Source organism: Xiphophorus maculatus, chromosome 11, assembly GCF_002775205.1.
Source record: "Xiphophorus maculatus strain JP 163 A chromosome 11, X_maculatus-5.0-male, whole genome shotgun sequence".
Taxonomy (NCBI): domain Eukaryota; kingdom Metazoa; phylum Chordata; class Actinopteri; order Cyprinodontiformes; family Poeciliidae; genus Xiphophorus; species Xiphophorus maculatus.
The window spans coordinates 28,933,915-28,952,753 of record NC_036453.1 but is presented as its reverse complement, the minus strand read 5'-3'; the positions used below and the strand labels follow the sequence as shown (position 1 = coordinate 28,952,753).

Here is an 18,839-nt window from a genome sequence, read left to right as displayed (position 1 = left end):
CCAAAGAGTTACAAATGGTACATATGATGCAAAGTAGGTGTCGCCTGGTCTTAAACAGAATATTGTTACATAAAATAATTTTATTTTGGTATAAATGTGTTATAAAATTGTTTACTATGTACGTAATAAATTATTTTAATAAATATATGGTTGTTGTGAGGGAAAAACATTCTTTCAAACGCTTAATTAGTTAAAAATAATATTATTTAACTAATAAATTAATTAATGATTTTGTGGCTGCCATGTCTCAGTGTACAATCTTATCAAAATTATCTGAATGATCACCACCATATCTGTCTGTAGTACAGTTTAGATTAGTGGCAACAGAGATTTGAGAATGTAAGCACTATGTTGTGATGTGATTCTGTATCTCTGTTCATATGCGTGAAGAAATTAATGCTTGCATATGCCAGCGAGTGAGGCCATTTTGTTTACTAGAGAGATTAGTTTAATAACAGGGTAGATTTTAATTAAGATAAAATATCATTACAGTTTTCAGTGGCCGGGACAGAAAAGATGGGGAAGGTGACGTTAACAGTGTCAGAGGGAAAGCAGGGAAACTGGAACAGTGTTGCACTTCCACTGAGTGGGTTGGTCTATCTGAGGTCCTCTGGGGCTTTTAAAATGAGTCCCATACACAAACTAAAATTATTAAATCACTTGTTTAATAACTTAAAATATGTTAAGCAATATTACATGTTTGGATGGTTAGTACTACCAATAAATTTATTGATACATATTTACACAAGACAATTACTGAGAGGATTCCGATGCAATGTCATTCATTTTGGAAGAAATAAGGGATAAAATTAGGAAGACAAAATAGTCTAACAAAGGATGAAAGAAAAATTAATTTACTGTCATTTATTTATCAGTTGTTCTACAAAGGTCATAACAATTCTGCATGTATTTTTATGAAAAGTTTAATACTTTAAAAGTAAATAATACACACAAAAAATAAACAAAGACCTTCTTAATTTCCCATCTAGATGTAAAAAACAAAAAACTTTAAAAAATAAATAAGTTAGACATCAACAGTGACTCAGCAAGTCACAAGATCCAGCTTTGTTATTGTGAGATCTCACAATTGCTTGTATTTTTTTAATGTTTAAAATGTTTAATGATTAAAACTTTAATCATTAAGTGGTCTGTAGGTTTTTGATTTTAACTGCAGTATATTAAGTTTACCAATTTTTGTTCTTTGTCACTCAGGTTGATTTGACTATCTTGGTCCTGGATGTGAATGACAATGCTCCAGTTTTCCAGAGAAGAGATTATGCCGTTACTGTCCCTGAGGATGTCGCCGTGGGAACCGAGGTTCTGCGCATATTGGCAACAAGCGCTGACATTGGACCCAATGCCGAGATCACTTACAGCATCAGATCAGGCAACGAGTTGGGAAAGTTCAACATAAACAGAAAACTGGGTGAGAAAGATGTGGCTTGTTGTACAATATGTTAAAATATTTGAATGAATACTATCCTATTTTAATAAGCATTACATTGTTAGATTATATAAAGTCTTGTTGTAACGTTTTTTGTTTAATTAACAACAATTAGCATATTTTTAGGCTCAATTACAGTGACTGATGACTTGGACTTTGAGGTATGCAAGGACTACTACATCACTGTTGAGGCTTGGGACAATGGGAACCCTCCTCTTAGCACTGCTACAATGATTGTCATCGACCTCATGGATGTCAACGACAATGCTCCAATGTTCGATCAGGATATCTATAATGTTCTGATCAGTGAGGATGCATCCATAGGACAGACCGTTACAAGGGTAATTCTTAGTCCTTATTTGTTTTTGGCACTCACTTGTCTCCCTTTTTTGTCTTTTTACTAATCTCTATCTTCTCCAACATGTTGTGAAGGTGTTGGCAGAAGATCTAGATAGCCAAGTGAATGGACGAATTACCTACTCAATTCTGAAAGGTGATCGGACCAATCACTTCTGGATTGATCCTGTGACTGGACTACTTAAAGTTATTAAGAGACTTGACAGAGAACTAGTAAGGGTTTTTCTTAATACGCATCACCTTTGACGTTCCGTAACATCCTTAGTCACAATTGTACTAGACTAAATTGTAGGCTTATTATGATGTTTTTAGTGAGAGTAAAACTTTAAATTACTTCAAGGCTTTTTACACATCCCTTTCTTGGTTGTCAATGAATATGAAGTTTACAGTATTTTGTATGAATTAGAATTTTTAGATTAGCAAGCACAGGATTGCAAAAATACTCATCTAATGAAGTCTGTTATCTTCATGTTTATCCTCTAGGTATCCAGGTACACTTTATCTGTACAAGCATTTGACAGCGGCTCTCCTGCCATGTCCTCCACTGTCGCCGTTAACATCGACATCTCTGATGTTAACGACAACCCTCCGGTCTTTGCTCCTCCCAACTCCACAGCCATTATACAGGTAGGGGTGTGTGTGAGGGGGTGTGTATGTCCTCTGTGTAGGTCTTTGGTGTTTTGACTTTCAAACTCATCACTGTACTTTCAGCTCAACCAGGCTGCTGGCACCCCCCTTCTAACACTGTCAGTAAGTGATAAAGACTCCCCTAGAAATGGTGCCCCCTTTGTTTTTCGCATAGTGGCAGGAAATGAAGGTAGTTTCTTCCGTTTGGACCAGACTGGATCTCTAAAGTCCAACCGTGTGTTCGGTCCTGAAGCACCCAGAGAATTCATACTTGAAATTCAGGTAATGGCTGGATGTGTTGTTTTTCACTCACTATTTTGTGGAGGTTTTTGAAACCAAGTTACCTGGATATCCAAGAATAACTTAGAACTCTTTAAACATAATCTTAGAATTTTCTATTAATGAAATGATTAAAACTAAATACTTGCATGCTTTTTATACACTGTATGTAAATATGTGATTTCATTTGTAGACTGAATCAGGTTTCGGTGGGTAACCTGGTTAATATGATAACAATACCAGCTACTTCTAACATTAGAAACCTAACAATATTCTACCTTAAGTAGTTTCAATATATGTCTGTATATAGTTTGTTAATGTATTCCTCATCTAAAGTCCTCTTTTGATGCCATAGGCAAGTGACTCGGGTAAACCGAGTCTTACTTCTTCTTCCTGGGTGTTTCTGAGAGTCATCGGTAACAGTCAGTACAAGCCCATTGTCTCCCCTCTGGAGATCTACATCGTCATGTCAACGGATACTTTTCCGGGTGGTCCGATCGGCCGAATCTATGCCACAGACCGTGACCCCAATGATGTCCTGTCTTTTACCCACAAGCCTCATCCAAAGAGCATGTTTAAAATCAACAGACAAGATGGGAGTGTTGTTGCTCTGCCAGGCTTGGAACCTGGGAGGTACATGCAAATTACACAAACTTAAAATTCATACAGCCAAAAGTTTGCTCCGGAAAAAACTTCCTGAGTGAAAATCCATTACATGTTCTTGTCTTCTTTCAGATACCAGATGAACGCAACAATCAGTGACGGACGATTTGCTGTCATAGCTGATGTATCAGTCCAGGTTGAACAGGTGACTGATGTTTTGCTGCGTAGTGCCCTGACCTTGCGTTTCAGCTCCATCTCATGGGAGGAATTACTTGGACGGTACCTGAATCAGATTAAAGTAACTTTACGAGCTATAGCAGGCTGGAAATGGTTACCAGGGCAGCAGGATCCTCTTCACATACTTGGTGTGCAGCCAGTTACAGGGACATCTAATATCGATTTGGTTCTGGCAGTGGAGAGACCAGAGACGTTAGGCACTGGACGGATGGAGGGGTTTTACTTCCAGCAGGAGTTGGCAGCAAAGCTGGAGGAAGCAGCAGCACGCGGTGAGATGCGAGGTGCCCTTGCTGGAGCAGCTTTAATCAGCGGCACCTGTTCTGGGAAGCTGGATTGTGGAGACATGGAGTGTAAAAACACGCTGGTGATAGAGGGTGGTTTACCTGTTACCTACAACACAGAAAGGATCACCTTGGTGCTGCCCAGGTTTGGACGCACAGAGAGCTGCACTTGCTCAGGTGAACATTTCACTTTTTCCAAAAATGTTATTCTTACAAATGGTCAACACTTTTACTTTAACTTCCTTAAGATATTTTTGTGATGATGCAAATGTACACTGACTGGCCACTTTACTAGGGACACCTTCCAAGTACCAGGTTGGACCCTCATTTTTCTTTAGAATTGCCTTAATTCTTTATGGAATAAAATGAACAGTTTGTCTGAAACACTCTTCAGAGATTTTGGTCCATATTGATGTAATATAATGATGTTGCTGTATATTTGTCACCTGCAAATCCCCTATGCAAATTTTACATTTCACCACATTCATAAGGTGCTCTATATGGATCTGCTTATTGGATTACAGTAAATACATTGACACATTAAAAAGGCAGTTTGAGATAATATGAATTTTGTCACATGTCCCATAATGTGCCAAAAGAATACATCCCACATCATTACTTCTCCACTACCGTGTTTCCTTCAAATTGTGGCCATCTTCTCTGGATGACATTAACCTTAGTCAGTATTAAGTCATCCAATGGTTCTCACTCTGTTGTAGTCTGATTTTGGTGAACCTGTGTGAATTGTTGACTCAGTTTCCTGTAGTTAGCTGACAGAAGTGCTAACTGATGCTTTCCTGTCTTTTGCTATGGTAACTCATCAGCTTTGAAGTTTGACATAATGTGCATGCAGAGATGATATTCTGCGTACTTTTTCTTTTTACTTTTTTTTTGGTTACTTACACTGCACACTTGGACAAAGTTGTTAATACCCTTCAACAATTTGTAAAAATAAAAAAAACATTTTTATGTAATAATACACACAATTGTATTATTACAGAAAAAAGTAACAATACATAAAACTGTACAGGGAATTGTGACCTTCAGACATTGCTTCTGAATTGTAGTTCAACGGAATCTTTTTTAAAAAACAAACAAACGAAACAGACCCAGAACATAACTGAGCCTCCTCCATGTTTCAGACTAAAGACAGTTTTCTTGTCTTGGTATGCAACATTTTTGCGTGTAAGAATATAGATTTGATGTGCCTTGACATAAAACTATGCTTTGCTTTCCTCCTTGATTATCTCCCATGAAGTCCACTAGATCTCAAACAATGACAACCTTCTTCAGAGGTTGTTCTGGAATTTTTGTTCATTCATTTTATCCTTCCCTTCAATCCGTCATCAATTTTCTTCCTGTGGTCACAGCCAAGGAAGTTGGCTACAGTCCTGCAGACCTTAAACCTACAAATAATATCTGCAGCTGTAGTCACAGGAACATCACGGTGATTGGAGTTGGTCTTATTTTTTTTACCTTTACCATGTGTAACTATAATTTTCTTTATAATGTTATGTTTTTATGTTGGCAACTCTCTCCTTGGCTTCCTGTGGTGCATGTTTAGTGTGGTACATACCATGTCACCAAACAGAACAGTGACCATTTTTAAACATTTAAAAAAGCAGACTGACTAATTACAAACTTGAAGACACCTATCATTGACAACATGTACCTATGGTCAAATTATTTTAAATTTTTTTAGCGGGACCATCATTTTTGTCCAGGCATGTTTAGTTAATTTTTTTTATGTTGAGCCACATTTCAAAACCAATGTATGGTTTTCACTGATCCATTCATTATTACTTATAGGTTTAAGTTATTGCAGTAACCATTGTGGACTTTTAGGTAATTAACAGATGGGTACTAACAGTTTTGTCCATGTGTGTCCGTTTTCTGTCTATCCTCTGAAACCATCTCCAATTCTCTGACTTCTGACACCAACAATGCTTTTTCCTTCACATGCGTGCTGCTATCTGGAGAGTTTATTTTTTATGTTTTCAGACCATTTTCTGAAAAAGTGACAAATGGTTGTGTGTGAAAATCTTATTAGGTCAGCAATTTTTCTAATACTCAAGCCAATCCCACAGGCGCAAACAAACATTTCACTTTCAAACTCACTTAAATTTATTTTCTTCCCCACTCTGATGCTTGGTTTGAACTCTAGCAAGTTATCTTCAGCCCATCGAAATGTCCTCATGCAATGAGTTGCTGTAATTTAATAGTCTGAGGTACTATTTGCAATAAAAAGCAATCGAGCTGGCATACTTAATCAATTGACTGGGGAGTGTAATACTTTGCACATTTTATTTTTTATGGTCATGTATATTTTACTATATAGTGTGTTTGGTTTGTTTTCTGCTGTTGCGACAGATACATTTCCCAAGTTGGTATTATAAACTTAAATCAATTCTATTCTATTCTATTCTTTTCTATTGAATGTATTAGTTTTTACTGAGTCAGGGAATACTCAGGACATGAATTGTTTTTGCAGACTTGAAGGTAGTGTTTTTTAATCATTATAAATTCTAAGGATTTATTGTCTTGCATGGGTGGTTGATAAAATGAGTGTAACTGCTCTGTTCTGTTATTTATGCGTCCATCCCGTTTTGCAAACAGGAGGGACGTGCCCAACCCCTGTAGAACTTTGTGAAGGTCAGTCCTGTCCAGACGATATGCGGTGTGTCCTTTCTGGTCCAACAGCACCATCTGTCTGCCAGTGTCAGCCTGAGCGATTGGATGAGTGTGCAGGTATGATTTCATTATTTTCGCTTGCTGGGCCACTTTGTTCAGCTTTTCTCAACTGGACTGTAAAGAGTATATAAAAGCATAAAGGTTTATTGAGCTGTAATTGAAACTTGTTTCTCCTCCTGGTATGACTGGGTAGGTCAGACCTCTCTGAGTTTTTCTGGAAACAGCTACATCAAGTACAGAGTGACAGAGAGGGTCCAGAGCGGAGAGATGAGGCTTGGCCTCAGGGTTAGAACGCTTCAAACAAGAGGAGTCATTATGTTCACTCGTGTTAACCCTTGCACTATGCTAAAGGTAAATTTAAAAACTGACCGCAGTTATGCAGTTCTTTTGTTCTTTGGATGCTTTTCTGCTTAATTTCTGCAGATTAAACTGTTTTGTAATGAAAACTGTAAAACAGAAACGTTTTGTTACCAGATTGAAGGGGGTCGACTGTGGTTCCAGTTGGACTGCGACAACACCCTTGGGGTCATGGGCATCTCAGACAGACCAATAAATGATGGTCTGTGGCATTCAGTTGCTTTAGAGCTGACCAGAAACTACACCCTTCTTTCACTGGATGACAGTTACGTGGAACGTCGCAGAGCGGCACAGGCCCCAGTCCGTCTCTGGCCACTCGCTCCTGATTCCTCGTTTTTCTTTGGGGCGCAAGTGAGGCTGCTGAACGGACCAGGTGAGAGATCTATCTTTGGACTTGAGGAAAGCCTGGGAGGAGGGCCAGAATTTGGAGAACGTTCAGTGAGGGGCCCAGCGAGAGCCCAGGATGGCTTCCAAGGTTGCCTGGGGTCACTGATGCTGAACGGTAACGAGCTGCCACTCCAAAATAAGAGGAGCCGTTACGCCGAGATAGCCGGGCTGAGTGAGGTCAAGCTGGGCTGTGTTCTTTATCCAGATCCATGCATCAGCCAGCCATGCCTCAATGGAGCCATCTGCAGCAGTCTGCCATTTGGAGGTCTGTATGTATGCAGATGACCACAACTCAAACTCAAACTGTTACATTTATTTTTACTAAAAGAACATTTAAATGTTACCAACTAGAGATGCATCTGAAGCATTATTTTTCATTAATTCAGTTCCATTTTCTTTCTAGTTTACTTATTTACTGTACGCACAGAACTATATTTTTAAGTATTATTATTTATTTATGTATTATTTATTTTACTGTTACTATGTTTGGCAGGAAATGATACGACCAAAACGGATTTTTTAAATGCAAAAATTAGATATAATAGCTTAAACATTCACAACTGTTCATGACTGGATCATTGAAGCTGGGTCTTGAGAATCATATATCTAAGGATATTAATACAAAGAAGTGCAATAGAAAAAGTTGCACAGGCTTTGGGGATAGTCACAGTTTTGAAGGTTGATAATAGAGCACCTTATATCTTTTTGCATCTAAAGAATCTCTGTAATATGAGTTTCATTTATTTAAATGAACTAATGGTTTGATAGAACTAAAAAACATTTGTTTTTATAGTGATTATAATTATTTTATAATTATAAATTTTAGGTTTAAGTCCAAATAACCTGATCTTTTTGCACCATATACCTACAGTAAATCGTTCTTTCTTGAACTTCAAAATCTTTGTTCTAATAAAATGATTCTGTATGAATCTCCTTTTTCAGCATGATTGTTGAAATATCGCATTAAATAAACAAATCTAATCTTTATCCAACAGGCTTCATGTGCAGTTGCAGCAGTGGATTCACTGGGGGGCGCTGTGAAGTTGAACTAACATCCTGCATGCCAAACCCATGCCAGAATGGTGGAGAGTGCAAAGCTGTTGGCAATGCATTCCTCTGTGGCTGTCCGAGAGGACTCAGGGGACTTATGTAAGATTTTAAAAAAGCATTAAATACACACACACGCCAACACACGCGCACGTACACGCCCACGCCCCCACACAATAGACTAAATAGTACACTGTAGAAGATGTGTTAATGAATAGTGTGCCCCACTTACAAACTGTTTACATACACTCAGAGTGGTGATTTAGTTTTTTGTAGCACAATAAAACATCAGCAGCTACTCTCTCTTTCAAGCATAAAATGTCATGTGCTACGCTCCCGCCCCCCAAAACATGCACACCCCCACCTACTACCCACAGTGTTGCTGTTATGAGAGACAAATTGGTGGTTCTAATTTAATTCAGGATAATTCTTGTTTGAAAAGCCTGTAATCAGTCTGTAGCTGCCTTCCTAATTACTGCTCAGTAATTGTCTTTGAAATAACCTCTGCGTTTGCGTGGCTGTTCAGTGGAGCCACCACTAGGGAGCAGTTTTCATCAAAAGAAGAGTTGGTTGCTTTGACGGAGAAGCTCTAAAGATGGAATGAAGTTTATGTATTTAAATTGTTCGTTTTTCACATTGCAATAATCATACAGCAAACAACTTTGATGAAAATTGGAAACTGCATTTTGAATATGGTCAAAATTAAAGCAAGGATGCTCAAATATTATCATTCCTGTAATAGTTGGATGAATTTCCCCTAGCAAGTTGTACATCAGTCCAATACTTTTTACAGCCTTCAACCTTCATATCCTTAGAGCTCTTTTAAAATTGTTTGTTTCCTGCTTTGGGTATAGTAAACAAATCCTCAGAGTTTAAGTTAAGGCTTTCTGATTTTATTTCAGAAGCCCAAATTATTGAACTTTATTTATTCCGAACCATTATTGGCATGTGTTTAGGATCATTGCACAAACTGCATGAAATAACAAAGCAGGAGAATAACTTCCTAATGCTTCAGTTTCACCCCAAATCACCAGCTCAGATGACTGAAACATAGCCACTATTGGATACTTCTTCAGGTTATTGATTTAAAACACATATAGAGATATGCCATGCAATAGATAAAGCAAGCTAACCTTAAGCTTTGTCCCAAAGGTGAAAAACTGTGGATCACAAACTCTGGGTCTATGGCAGAAAACAAGCGTTTTTCATGAAACTATACCCATTCTGACATGAGGAGTGTCCAGATGTGTAGCTCCAATGATGCCAGAAGCTTGCTGATGGCCACAGAAAGTGTGTGGTTGAGCCGCAACTTACTAAAGAATATCTGGCTAAATATTAGTGAGGGATTATTTAGATATTTGAAACAGTTCGTATGTATAATTTTGACATTGCACAGACTAGATGAGTGCATGTACTATGTAGAGTGCCAACCTAAACTGTAGTGGTTTGTTTCCACATGGAATATCTGCCGAGTATGCCGGACTGTCCAGCTGTTGTTCCTACAGACTCCTAAACAGAAACCTTATTTTGTAATAAATGAAATTAAGTCACAACAAATTAAAAAGCAAGACTTGTACATTCCACATAAACAGCCAAGTTATACAGTAAAAATAAAAATATTTATATATGACTCAACTGGCAGACAGTCTGAATTTTTCTGTTTTTAATTAGGCCATAACGTATTCATTATTCAAAATATTTATGAGAGGATTTCACTGACCAGCAGATCTAAGTGTTGAGGAGTAAAACTTTATATACTTAATGACTCGCTGCACTTTTATCATTAGAAAAAAAAACTTTGGATAGTTTCACAATAAGGCTTCTTCTGAAAAGCTTTTTTTTCTCCCGTCAGAGAAAAAAAAAAACTCTTGCGAAGCGTTTCGAACAATCCTATCACGGAAAAAAATAATTGAAAAGCAAAAAGTAGTATTTTCTTTCCCCTTCACAGCAGGACACAGTGTTTGATATAAAAACCTAAGATGAACACATATTCATGCAGAGGTTGAAACTACACATGCAATTTTTCAGGAGGGCATTTACCTGTCTATGAATCAATGTGTACATGTCTGTTTGATTTAAAACCTTATACAATCAGACAACAGGAAATGCATAGAGATAACCTCTTGTTTGGCAGTAGTCTGGAAAAATATCGAAGATTGTGGAATTTCATGTAAATGCTTGACAGGAATGGGTAACACTTTTTAAAAAATGTTACCCATTCATCCAGCCATATGTGCCACATCCATATTTACAATAAACGTATAACTATTTTTATCTACACTTTCAAATTGTTTTAGTGAATAAAAAAAGTCCTCTTCTGCACATCCCATGAATGGTAATATACTTGTCTCTTGCCCGTCAGATGTGATGTGGATGTAAATGAGTGTGACCAGGACAACTGTGGAAACAGAGGAGAGTGTGTCAACACGTTCGGTTCGTTCTACTGCAACTGCTCAGATGGATACGAGGGCCAGTTTTGCGACGATCAGGTCCCTGAAGATGACACAGAGGTAGAGTTTTAACTATGCACAAAGTTGGATTAAAAGAGTAATAAATCCTGGAGAAAATACTCCAGTAATTCATCTAATTATACTTGGGAGGCACAGTGAAAGTGCTAGGAGTTTTGAGAGACACGGACACCTGGAGGGATTTGTATCCTTGTCTCCACACTGAAGGAGTTAAAGTGTGGTAATGGGTGAATCACAGCTTTTATTTGAAGTTTGTCATGCTTATGACTTTTATTATGCATTACACTATGTTCCTTCTAGTGCAATTTCCAGATGCTTTCAAGTTGTCTGCAATGAAATGAAGTGTTTGACTGATTCTAAAATGGGTTAAGTTAATCTGATTTTTTTCTCCATGTACTACTTAGCTTTTATAATGAAGTAAAACAAAGCAATCATGGAGGTTTATATATATATATATATATATATATATATATATATATATATATATATATATATATATATATATATATATATATATATATATATATATATATATATATATATATATATATATAACATTTGCATATGATTTTTAAAAACACATTTTACAGCAGTAATATGAGTGATCCAAGTAAGGTTTTACACACATGCAGTGCCTTGCAAAAGCATTCATACCCTTAAAACCTTTTTACGTTTTGGTACATTTCTACCACACAGCTTCATTGTATTTATTAATATAAATAGAGCAGTTCTAAAAATGCCTCAAAGGTTATTTTTTATTAAAAAAACACAATATGAAGGCCAATGAAGCCCACCAGATGAGAAGATGTGAATGAGTTCAAAGAGTTTGGCTGAGCCTTTTCTGCTTTATCACTACATTGGAAAGTCATGTTTTTTTTTTCATTTCTTAGAAACAATTATTCTGCTTTGCCTGTAGAACAAGTAATGGCTGCAGACGTCTTCATTTATTGTATTCTTCAAATATCTACTTCAAAGATCTGCTTCTCATCACAAGATTGTGACAAGATTCTATTGTCCTTGTTAAATTGTTTTTATGTTGACAAACAACAACAGACAGATGTGGGACCTTGTAAGCACAAGTGTGATCCTTCTTAATTTTTGATTATAGATTTAATTTAGAAGACTCATGTCCGACATCCCAAGGACTGGTAATATGATTAGGATGAGTCAAAACTGAGATGTAGGTGTCATCAAAGATTCTCAATATTTAGTTACGTAAATGGATTACATAGATCTTTTCATAAAAGCAATATAAAACATCTCAAATATTAAGTTTGCTATTTTTTCATCACTGATTAAAAAGTAAATGGAAACATGTCTTTGGGACATTTTAAATATTTCTAAAATCACCATGTAAAAATACTGCATATTTGAAGTTGCAAATAGTTCAGAAAGTGCTTTTGATGTTTGTGAGAAAGCCATAAGAAGCAGGTTACATAATGGTTGTAACCTTTTACAACCAATATGCAGTAAACGTCTGGACTGAGCAGGATCTTCTGTCTTTCAAATATTGCTTAAGGAAAGAAAACTCATTTCTAACTGAAATGTCCACATTACCTATTCTGTTAAATAAAAAAGGAGCATTGATCATTTTCTTTTGCATGTAATGCTATAAATGGTGTTTCTGTCATTTTCTGCCAGAGTAACTAAATCTGTTACCTGCATTACCTACTTTCATTTAACATGAATAAATTACATTTTTGTTTTCAGTCTTACTGGGAAATGTTCCAAATTATAATAATGATAAAAGGTCTGATTTTCGCAGTTCCTTTTTCATACCTTGAGTTAATTTAATCTACTCACTATCCTAAAAGTTCATGTATAGATGGAAATCTGGACTTCACCTCCATTTCATATTACCCTCATATGACTGCTTGACCTCAGTCAAAAGCAAAAACTCCAAACTTCACAGACTGAAGGGGAAAAAAAGTTATTTTTACTTTTACTCTAGTTAAGTTTAATCATCTCAGCGGTTGCTGGGTTGTTGGATGTATTTGATCATTTTATAACCAGAAGTGGATCCTTCTCTTGGTCTTTCTCTACTTCCAGCAGGCAGTGATGGTGTATGTTTTCTTACACTTTGAATAAGAGATGCTGAGTCCATGTTTTAATGATTTTTTTCTTCTTCTTCCTTTCAATGTTTTGCAGGCTGAGCCGCTGTCTTATGTTGGACCGGGGGAAATAATAGGCATTGGAGTGCTTGCCTTTGTCATCATTTTTCTCCTCATACTCTTCGTCGCCTTCAGGAAGAAAATCAAATTCCGGAAAGACTCCGACCCGGGTCCGGGAACCATGGCTGCTTCGGGCATCTCAGCTGTTTCCTCAGAAGCTAGCTACATGCTACACAAGACTGGAATGGGGGTCGAGGGAATTGAGTTCAAAGCTGTGCGTGTGCCTGGCTCACCGGCTACCACGGCAACCTATGGTGAGGTAGGAGGCTGCAGCGGAGGTCCTCCTCAAGTCATGGTGCGTCCTACTGCCCACTCTATCCTCCCGGGAACCGAGAGGACCACTTCCAGTGAAAGCAGTCAGGTGTCTAAGTGAACCTCATTCATTTCTATATCGCATTACAACTTAAATGACTGATCCTCAAATCCAGGCCTTGAGGTCTTGTGTCCCACAGCTTTTAGATGTGTCTCTGCTTCAGCAAACCTGACTCAAATAATGAGCTCATTAGCAGGATTCTGGAGAACTTGAGTGCATACTTAGGAGATGATTCAGGTGTGTTAGGCCAGGAACACATCTAAAAGATGCAGTACAGTGAACACTCGTTTTTCGCGGGGGTTGCGTTCCGAAAAGAACCCGTGATTGGCGAAATCCATGAAGTAGTTACCTTTATTTTTTACAATTATTATACAGCATAATTAAATACTCTACATTGAAACCAAAGAACAAAACCTGTTTTCAGGCCCAAGCATTTTTTAACAAATAGAACACTTTCTTACAAATAACTACAGTAAAATAATAACTTTAATCATCAATATGAAGTAAAGTAGGACAAATTGTGACTCGCGTATTTCACTGTTCCTCTTTAAATTTCGTTGTCCTTGTGACAATGAAAATAAAGATTTATCTCTGACTGACGCTGTGGCCTGACTTCGCGCTCTAGTGTCTTTTTCTTCTGAAGCCTGTGGTGCAGGTGTGTTTATCGGTAGTTGTTGCTCTTTTTTCTTCTGGGCAAAAATATTTGCCAAAATTTGCCAAGCTGTATTACGTATATTTAAATACCGTAACGTTATTGGGACACAGATAGAGAAGAAGCGCAGAGACTGTTTAGCCAATCAGGACGCAGAACACAATGCAGTCTGAAAAAAAACTGCACAAAAAACTCAGTGAAGCAGCGAGGCCGTGAAAGGTGAACCGCGTTATAGCGAGGGTTCACTGTACACCGAACCTCGAGGCCTGAAGTTGGTACCTATTACAGTTTATCTGAGATCCGAGTGTGTTTTATGTATTTATTTTTTTGTTCACCTTAGGAAACACAATTATGACATACAATGATGTGTGCAGAAGTTGAATGGCAGCTTGAAGTTTGTCAATAATTAGCTTCAAATCTCATAAAGTATAGTGTCATCTGTATAAAGGCACACTTCAGTTGTAGAAATATTCTTCCTTGTGAATTATTCTAAGAGTATATGCCTAGCTGTAGAGAACCTTTTAATGTGTGCCAGACTGTGTACAGACGGGTTGACAGATATCAAAAAATAAAATAAAATAAAATAACTAAAACAGGTACATTTGTTTTGCTAAGAGTAGTTCTTTCAGTTTATATGGTTTAGGCGGCAATTACATTTTCATATGGGTTTGGATAATTTATTTATTTTAATAAATGAAAATCATAATTTCAAAACATACCTATTAATTACTTATATTAACTTTGTCAAATTTAACATTAAACATTGTTTGATGATCCAAGACATTTATGTTTTTAAAAAAAGAATAACAGAACAAATCTGCAGGGATATTTTTTTACAGCACTGTATTTAGTTTCTAAATCAAGTAAAATAATCTTAAATGTCTGTGTGCTGTAAACTTTAGGAAACAGCCAGTAATTATTAACAAGGGATATTTATTAGCAATTTAATTGCAGAGAAAAAATGTATGCACTGCAGATTTAAAAATGCACAATATTTATAGGCATGCTGACCAAAACTTGAGTATAAATGGCTACTTAATACTTTCTGAATATTTTCCTATGTCTCTGCAGATGAGCAGCTTCCTCTCAGATGTGTCTAATGTCCGAGGTATGGCAAATAGGAGAGGAATTGCAGTGTGTAGCGTGGCACCCAATCTCCCCTCAGCATCGGCCCGCCGCCCGGAGCACAGTCCAGCCCACAAAGTCTCATGGGAGGGCAAGGAAACCAGAGAGAAAGTCCTGGACAGGCACAGAGACGAGAGGGAGGAAGAATGGGGGCAGAGGGCTTTTGAGCTGGAGAGAACCCAGAGGGATAACAGTCCGCAGGGTAAGGCTGTGGTGTCCTGCACACACTCACGTAAACACACGCAATCTGATTTCCAAAGGTAAAAGAGTACACAAGCCGTGAACTCATTGTGCTACCAACGCACCACCATCTTCACTGCAAGAGCTTATTTCACAGTGATGTGTGCCTTTTGATCACAAACATCAAAGAAAACGGCCCTGAGTAGGCAAGAGTGCTTAAAATGTCATATTTTTATGTTGTGTTTCTTTCATTTCACTTTTCTGTTGACTCAATAAATAATAATTTAACCCTCGGTCCCACTCCTCAAATTGGCAATTATGTCATCTTGGATCTGCCTAACTTCTCTTACATCTCTTGCACTTATGTATGAATGGTCAGAGTAATCAGGCAGAACTAATGCCTTATGTTTCTGCCCTACATTTCTTTATAAAAGTAAAGTCCAGAATTAGTCATTGAAATTGGTCTCCATGAAACAATCCAAACCGTTCTCTCCGATGTAATTTTTTCCTTTTCGTTTTTGCATCAACGCTTCAAGGGCTCTGTCTCGGCTCAGATGTCTAGAAAGTGAAGGGAAGCAGTGAGACATTGTCAGATAGTTCCATTTTAGAGTGATATTTAGCTGTCGACCCTGTCAACAAGACTGCAGTTCAGTTTGTTCTATGTCAATGAAATTATCAGGTTGCATTTCAGAGCAAAAGTGGATGTCAGATATTTTCGATTCGTTGTCCGAGCTGCGGGTTGAATAATACAGCTTCCAGCTGGAACTTCCTGCTCATTAATCATTGATTTCATCCTGTGAGAATAGGAAGTAAGTTGTTTTTTGTTTATTCCCCCTGCTGCGTGTATGCAGGGAAAATAAAGAATAGCATGCACAATCTACAAACACAGGAGGGACTATTAATTAAAATGTGATTGTGATAAATAGAAAACTAATAGCCAGATTACTGCATTAATGAGTAGTCTGAAGTGTCGCCTTTATAATATATTGAAGACTGTTTAGTTACTTGTTTATATACTTTATACTTGTAATGTTATACATGTTCTGCATCATGAATAAATACAATAGATTAATTAAATACTTGGTTAGCAAATTGAGGTCCTATATTGCTATGGTTTAGTAGCCAAAAACAGAAATTCTCATGAAATTAACTCCTTGACCAATTATATAACGGATTATAGAAAGCAATTTGTGACAAATGCATCTCTTGTTGGAAAGGAATCAGAAGCAAAACTCTCGGGGCTTAGCATTGGTCTTCTGTTTGGCTTAGGGTTAGTGATGCTAAGTATTTTCATTTCAAATATTTTTAACTGTTTAACGAAGCGGTGAACAATAATGGTTAAATTAAAAAGTAGACAAGTTGCAAGTCTTCAACAAATTAATCATCCTAATGTTTAATTTATTGCAGATAAGATAAGACACTTGATAAACACATAAAAATAAAAAAATATATATAAATTAGGTATAATGATTACTTTTTGATCTTACCCAAATGCAGGCAGACCAGAGGTAGACATAAAGTGAGGAGTTTCAGCATAATAAAATAAGCTTACAATACTGGAGAGAAGTGAACAGGACATGGAACCAGAGAAATAGAGAATCCAGCAAGAAAAAAACAAAATCTGGGAGACTAAATATTGACACACATATGGAAAATAACAAAAGAACAAGATGAACTATCAGAGTAAATCAAGTATTGATGTGACAGAAGAAAAGTACAAAACTGAGGGAGGACGACTAAACAACACAAAAGAAAGCTAAGACTCAAAATGAACTTCAAAAAGTAGAACAAGAACTATCACAAATCTAAGATAAATAAATCCAAATACACAGAAAACAAAACACAAGAATAAAAACAGAAACTAAGCACAACAATTAAACTAATATGCCAATAATTCCTAAAAATTATGGACAAAGAAAAAGTAACTGCCTATGGCAAACTTATATAACAAGACAATGATTAAAGCACATAAAAGTACCAAAACCGAAGCACAAAGTGGTCATGCCGCTTGAGCTTTAATGGGACTTTAAAGAGTTTGAGTAAAGAGGGCATGTTCAAGGAGTATGTTAGTGGGTGGAATAAAGAAAAACCTGTACTTTTAGCTGCATACATTAGCAAAACACAACTTAATCACTGGAGCACTAATGAAAAACAATGTAAAAGGATGAGGTTGAGAGTTTGCCTTTTTGCTAAGGCTAATTATTTGTAGAATTCTCTTCTCTTAATCAGACTCAGAACAGACGCATCTGCAGTGGCTGCTTTATTCCTTATGAGTGATGGTGCTGCATTACTGCACACATTCCCAAAGGAGCTTTACCAACTCCATATGAATATATAGCATGGTTCTAGAAAGCTGAAGGTGATGCCCAGGAAGCATTCTGCATCTGATGCATATGAGTAGAAAAGTCAAACCCTGAATGGATAATAACAAAATGGCAGTCTTTAATCATTTTAATAAGACTGCTCAGTAATACAACTGATAGAACCAATTCCTTGCAGCAAGATGTTCTTGGGCTCCAGCCCCAGCCTGAGTTTAAATGTTTTCCCTTTTTCTTGTCCTATCAAATTATTTACTCGTTTGTGTTGGAATATTGTAAAATATTGTAGAAAAGCATTTCATTTTATGATTAAAAGATAACATTTGGAAAAGTTTAAGAGTAATAAATGCTTTTGCAAAACTTTTGTGATTCATTCAGAAAGTCAATCACATATCTCATTACTTTTCTTTCTTTCTCCTCATATCCCTGCATTAAGTCTTACTAATTTAGCAAAAGAAAAGTTGGAAAATAGACCACCTTAATTACACACAGGCATAGTTTCAGATTTTTATTTCTACACCATTTTGTTTAGCAAAGAAAATCCATTTTTTTGGCCCTTGATTTTCACTTCGCTTGCCTTTTCCTTCCTTTTCACATTTGGAACAATTATGTGAAACCAGGCATTATATTGCTGTGAGATTAGAGCACCTGGAGGAGCAATGTACCTGTCTTTGCCCGGGTTCAACAGACCGTGTTGCAGACACTTTTAACAGCCACATGCCAACTCATTGTGACATCCAAGTACCTGCTGTGCCCTTTTGACACTCGTCTGACAAACAATCACTCAGAAGCAAGTGGGTGCTTTGAAAGGATACAACCTTCCAAATAACTGCAAAGAAAAGCGGTGTCAAGGATCACTCTGATTTGTAAGCATCCATTTATTTGAAATGCACCTCTGTTGACATGCAAGTCAAAGGTAACTAAAGAAATCTGGATGATTTCTCCACATGAAATTTAAGTTGATTCTTCTGCCCACATAAAATGTCAGGTTTAGATCTTGAAATTGAGAGCTTTGGTTTCTGCTTTGCAGATAGCCCAAACACAAAAGGGTTTTAAAACTTATTTCTGTCAATACGAATGCATCACCGCATCCTTTAGTTGATAAACTTTTTAAGAATTCAATTCTCCTTTGGGATGTTTATTTTCAGTCTTGCTCAGAAGAGAAACAGATGAACAAATATACCAAAATCCAGCATAATACTTCTCGATTTTGCAGACGGTGGTAAAAAGAGCACTCAAAATAAAACTTCTTCATTTCAAAAGTAGTTTGCTCAGCAAATGACTTACAGATACTGAAGACAC

The 18,839-nt window shown here is 36.9% G+C and overlaps 1 protein-coding gene across 1 annotated transcript in view; it reads left to right on the top strand.

Annotated features, from left to right (window-relative positions):
* LOC102217038 (protocadherin Fat 3-like) overlaps window positions 1-18,839 on the top strand; it is a 78,567-nt gene that overhangs the window by 51,440 nt on the left and 8,288 nt on the right. Inside the window, exons 37-50 of the mRNA XM_014471780.2 lie at window positions 1,213-1,426; window positions 1,571-1,785; window positions 1,877-2,014; window positions 2,285-2,428; window positions 2,513-2,710; window positions 3,063-3,340; window positions 3,443-4,005; window positions 6,445-6,576; window positions 6,713-6,870; window positions 6,994-7,528; window positions 8,259-8,412; window positions 10,673-10,820; window positions 12,927-13,310; window positions 14,986-15,241. Of these exons, the coding sequence (XP_014327266.1) occupies window positions 1,213-1,426; window positions 1,571-1,785; window positions 1,877-2,014; window positions 2,285-2,428; window positions 2,513-2,710; window positions 3,063-3,340; window positions 3,443-4,005; window positions 6,445-6,576; window positions 6,713-6,870; window positions 6,994-7,528; window positions 8,259-8,412; window positions 10,673-10,820; window positions 12,927-13,310; window positions 14,986-15,241 (3,517 nt within the window). The remainder of the gene's footprint in view (window positions 1-1,212; window positions 1,427-1,570; window positions 1,786-1,876; window positions 2,015-2,284; window positions 2,429-2,512; window positions 2,711-3,062; window positions 3,341-3,442; window positions 4,006-6,444; window positions 6,577-6,712; window positions 6,871-6,993; window positions 7,529-8,258; window positions 8,413-10,672; window positions 10,821-12,926; window positions 13,311-14,985; window positions 15,242-18,839) is intronic.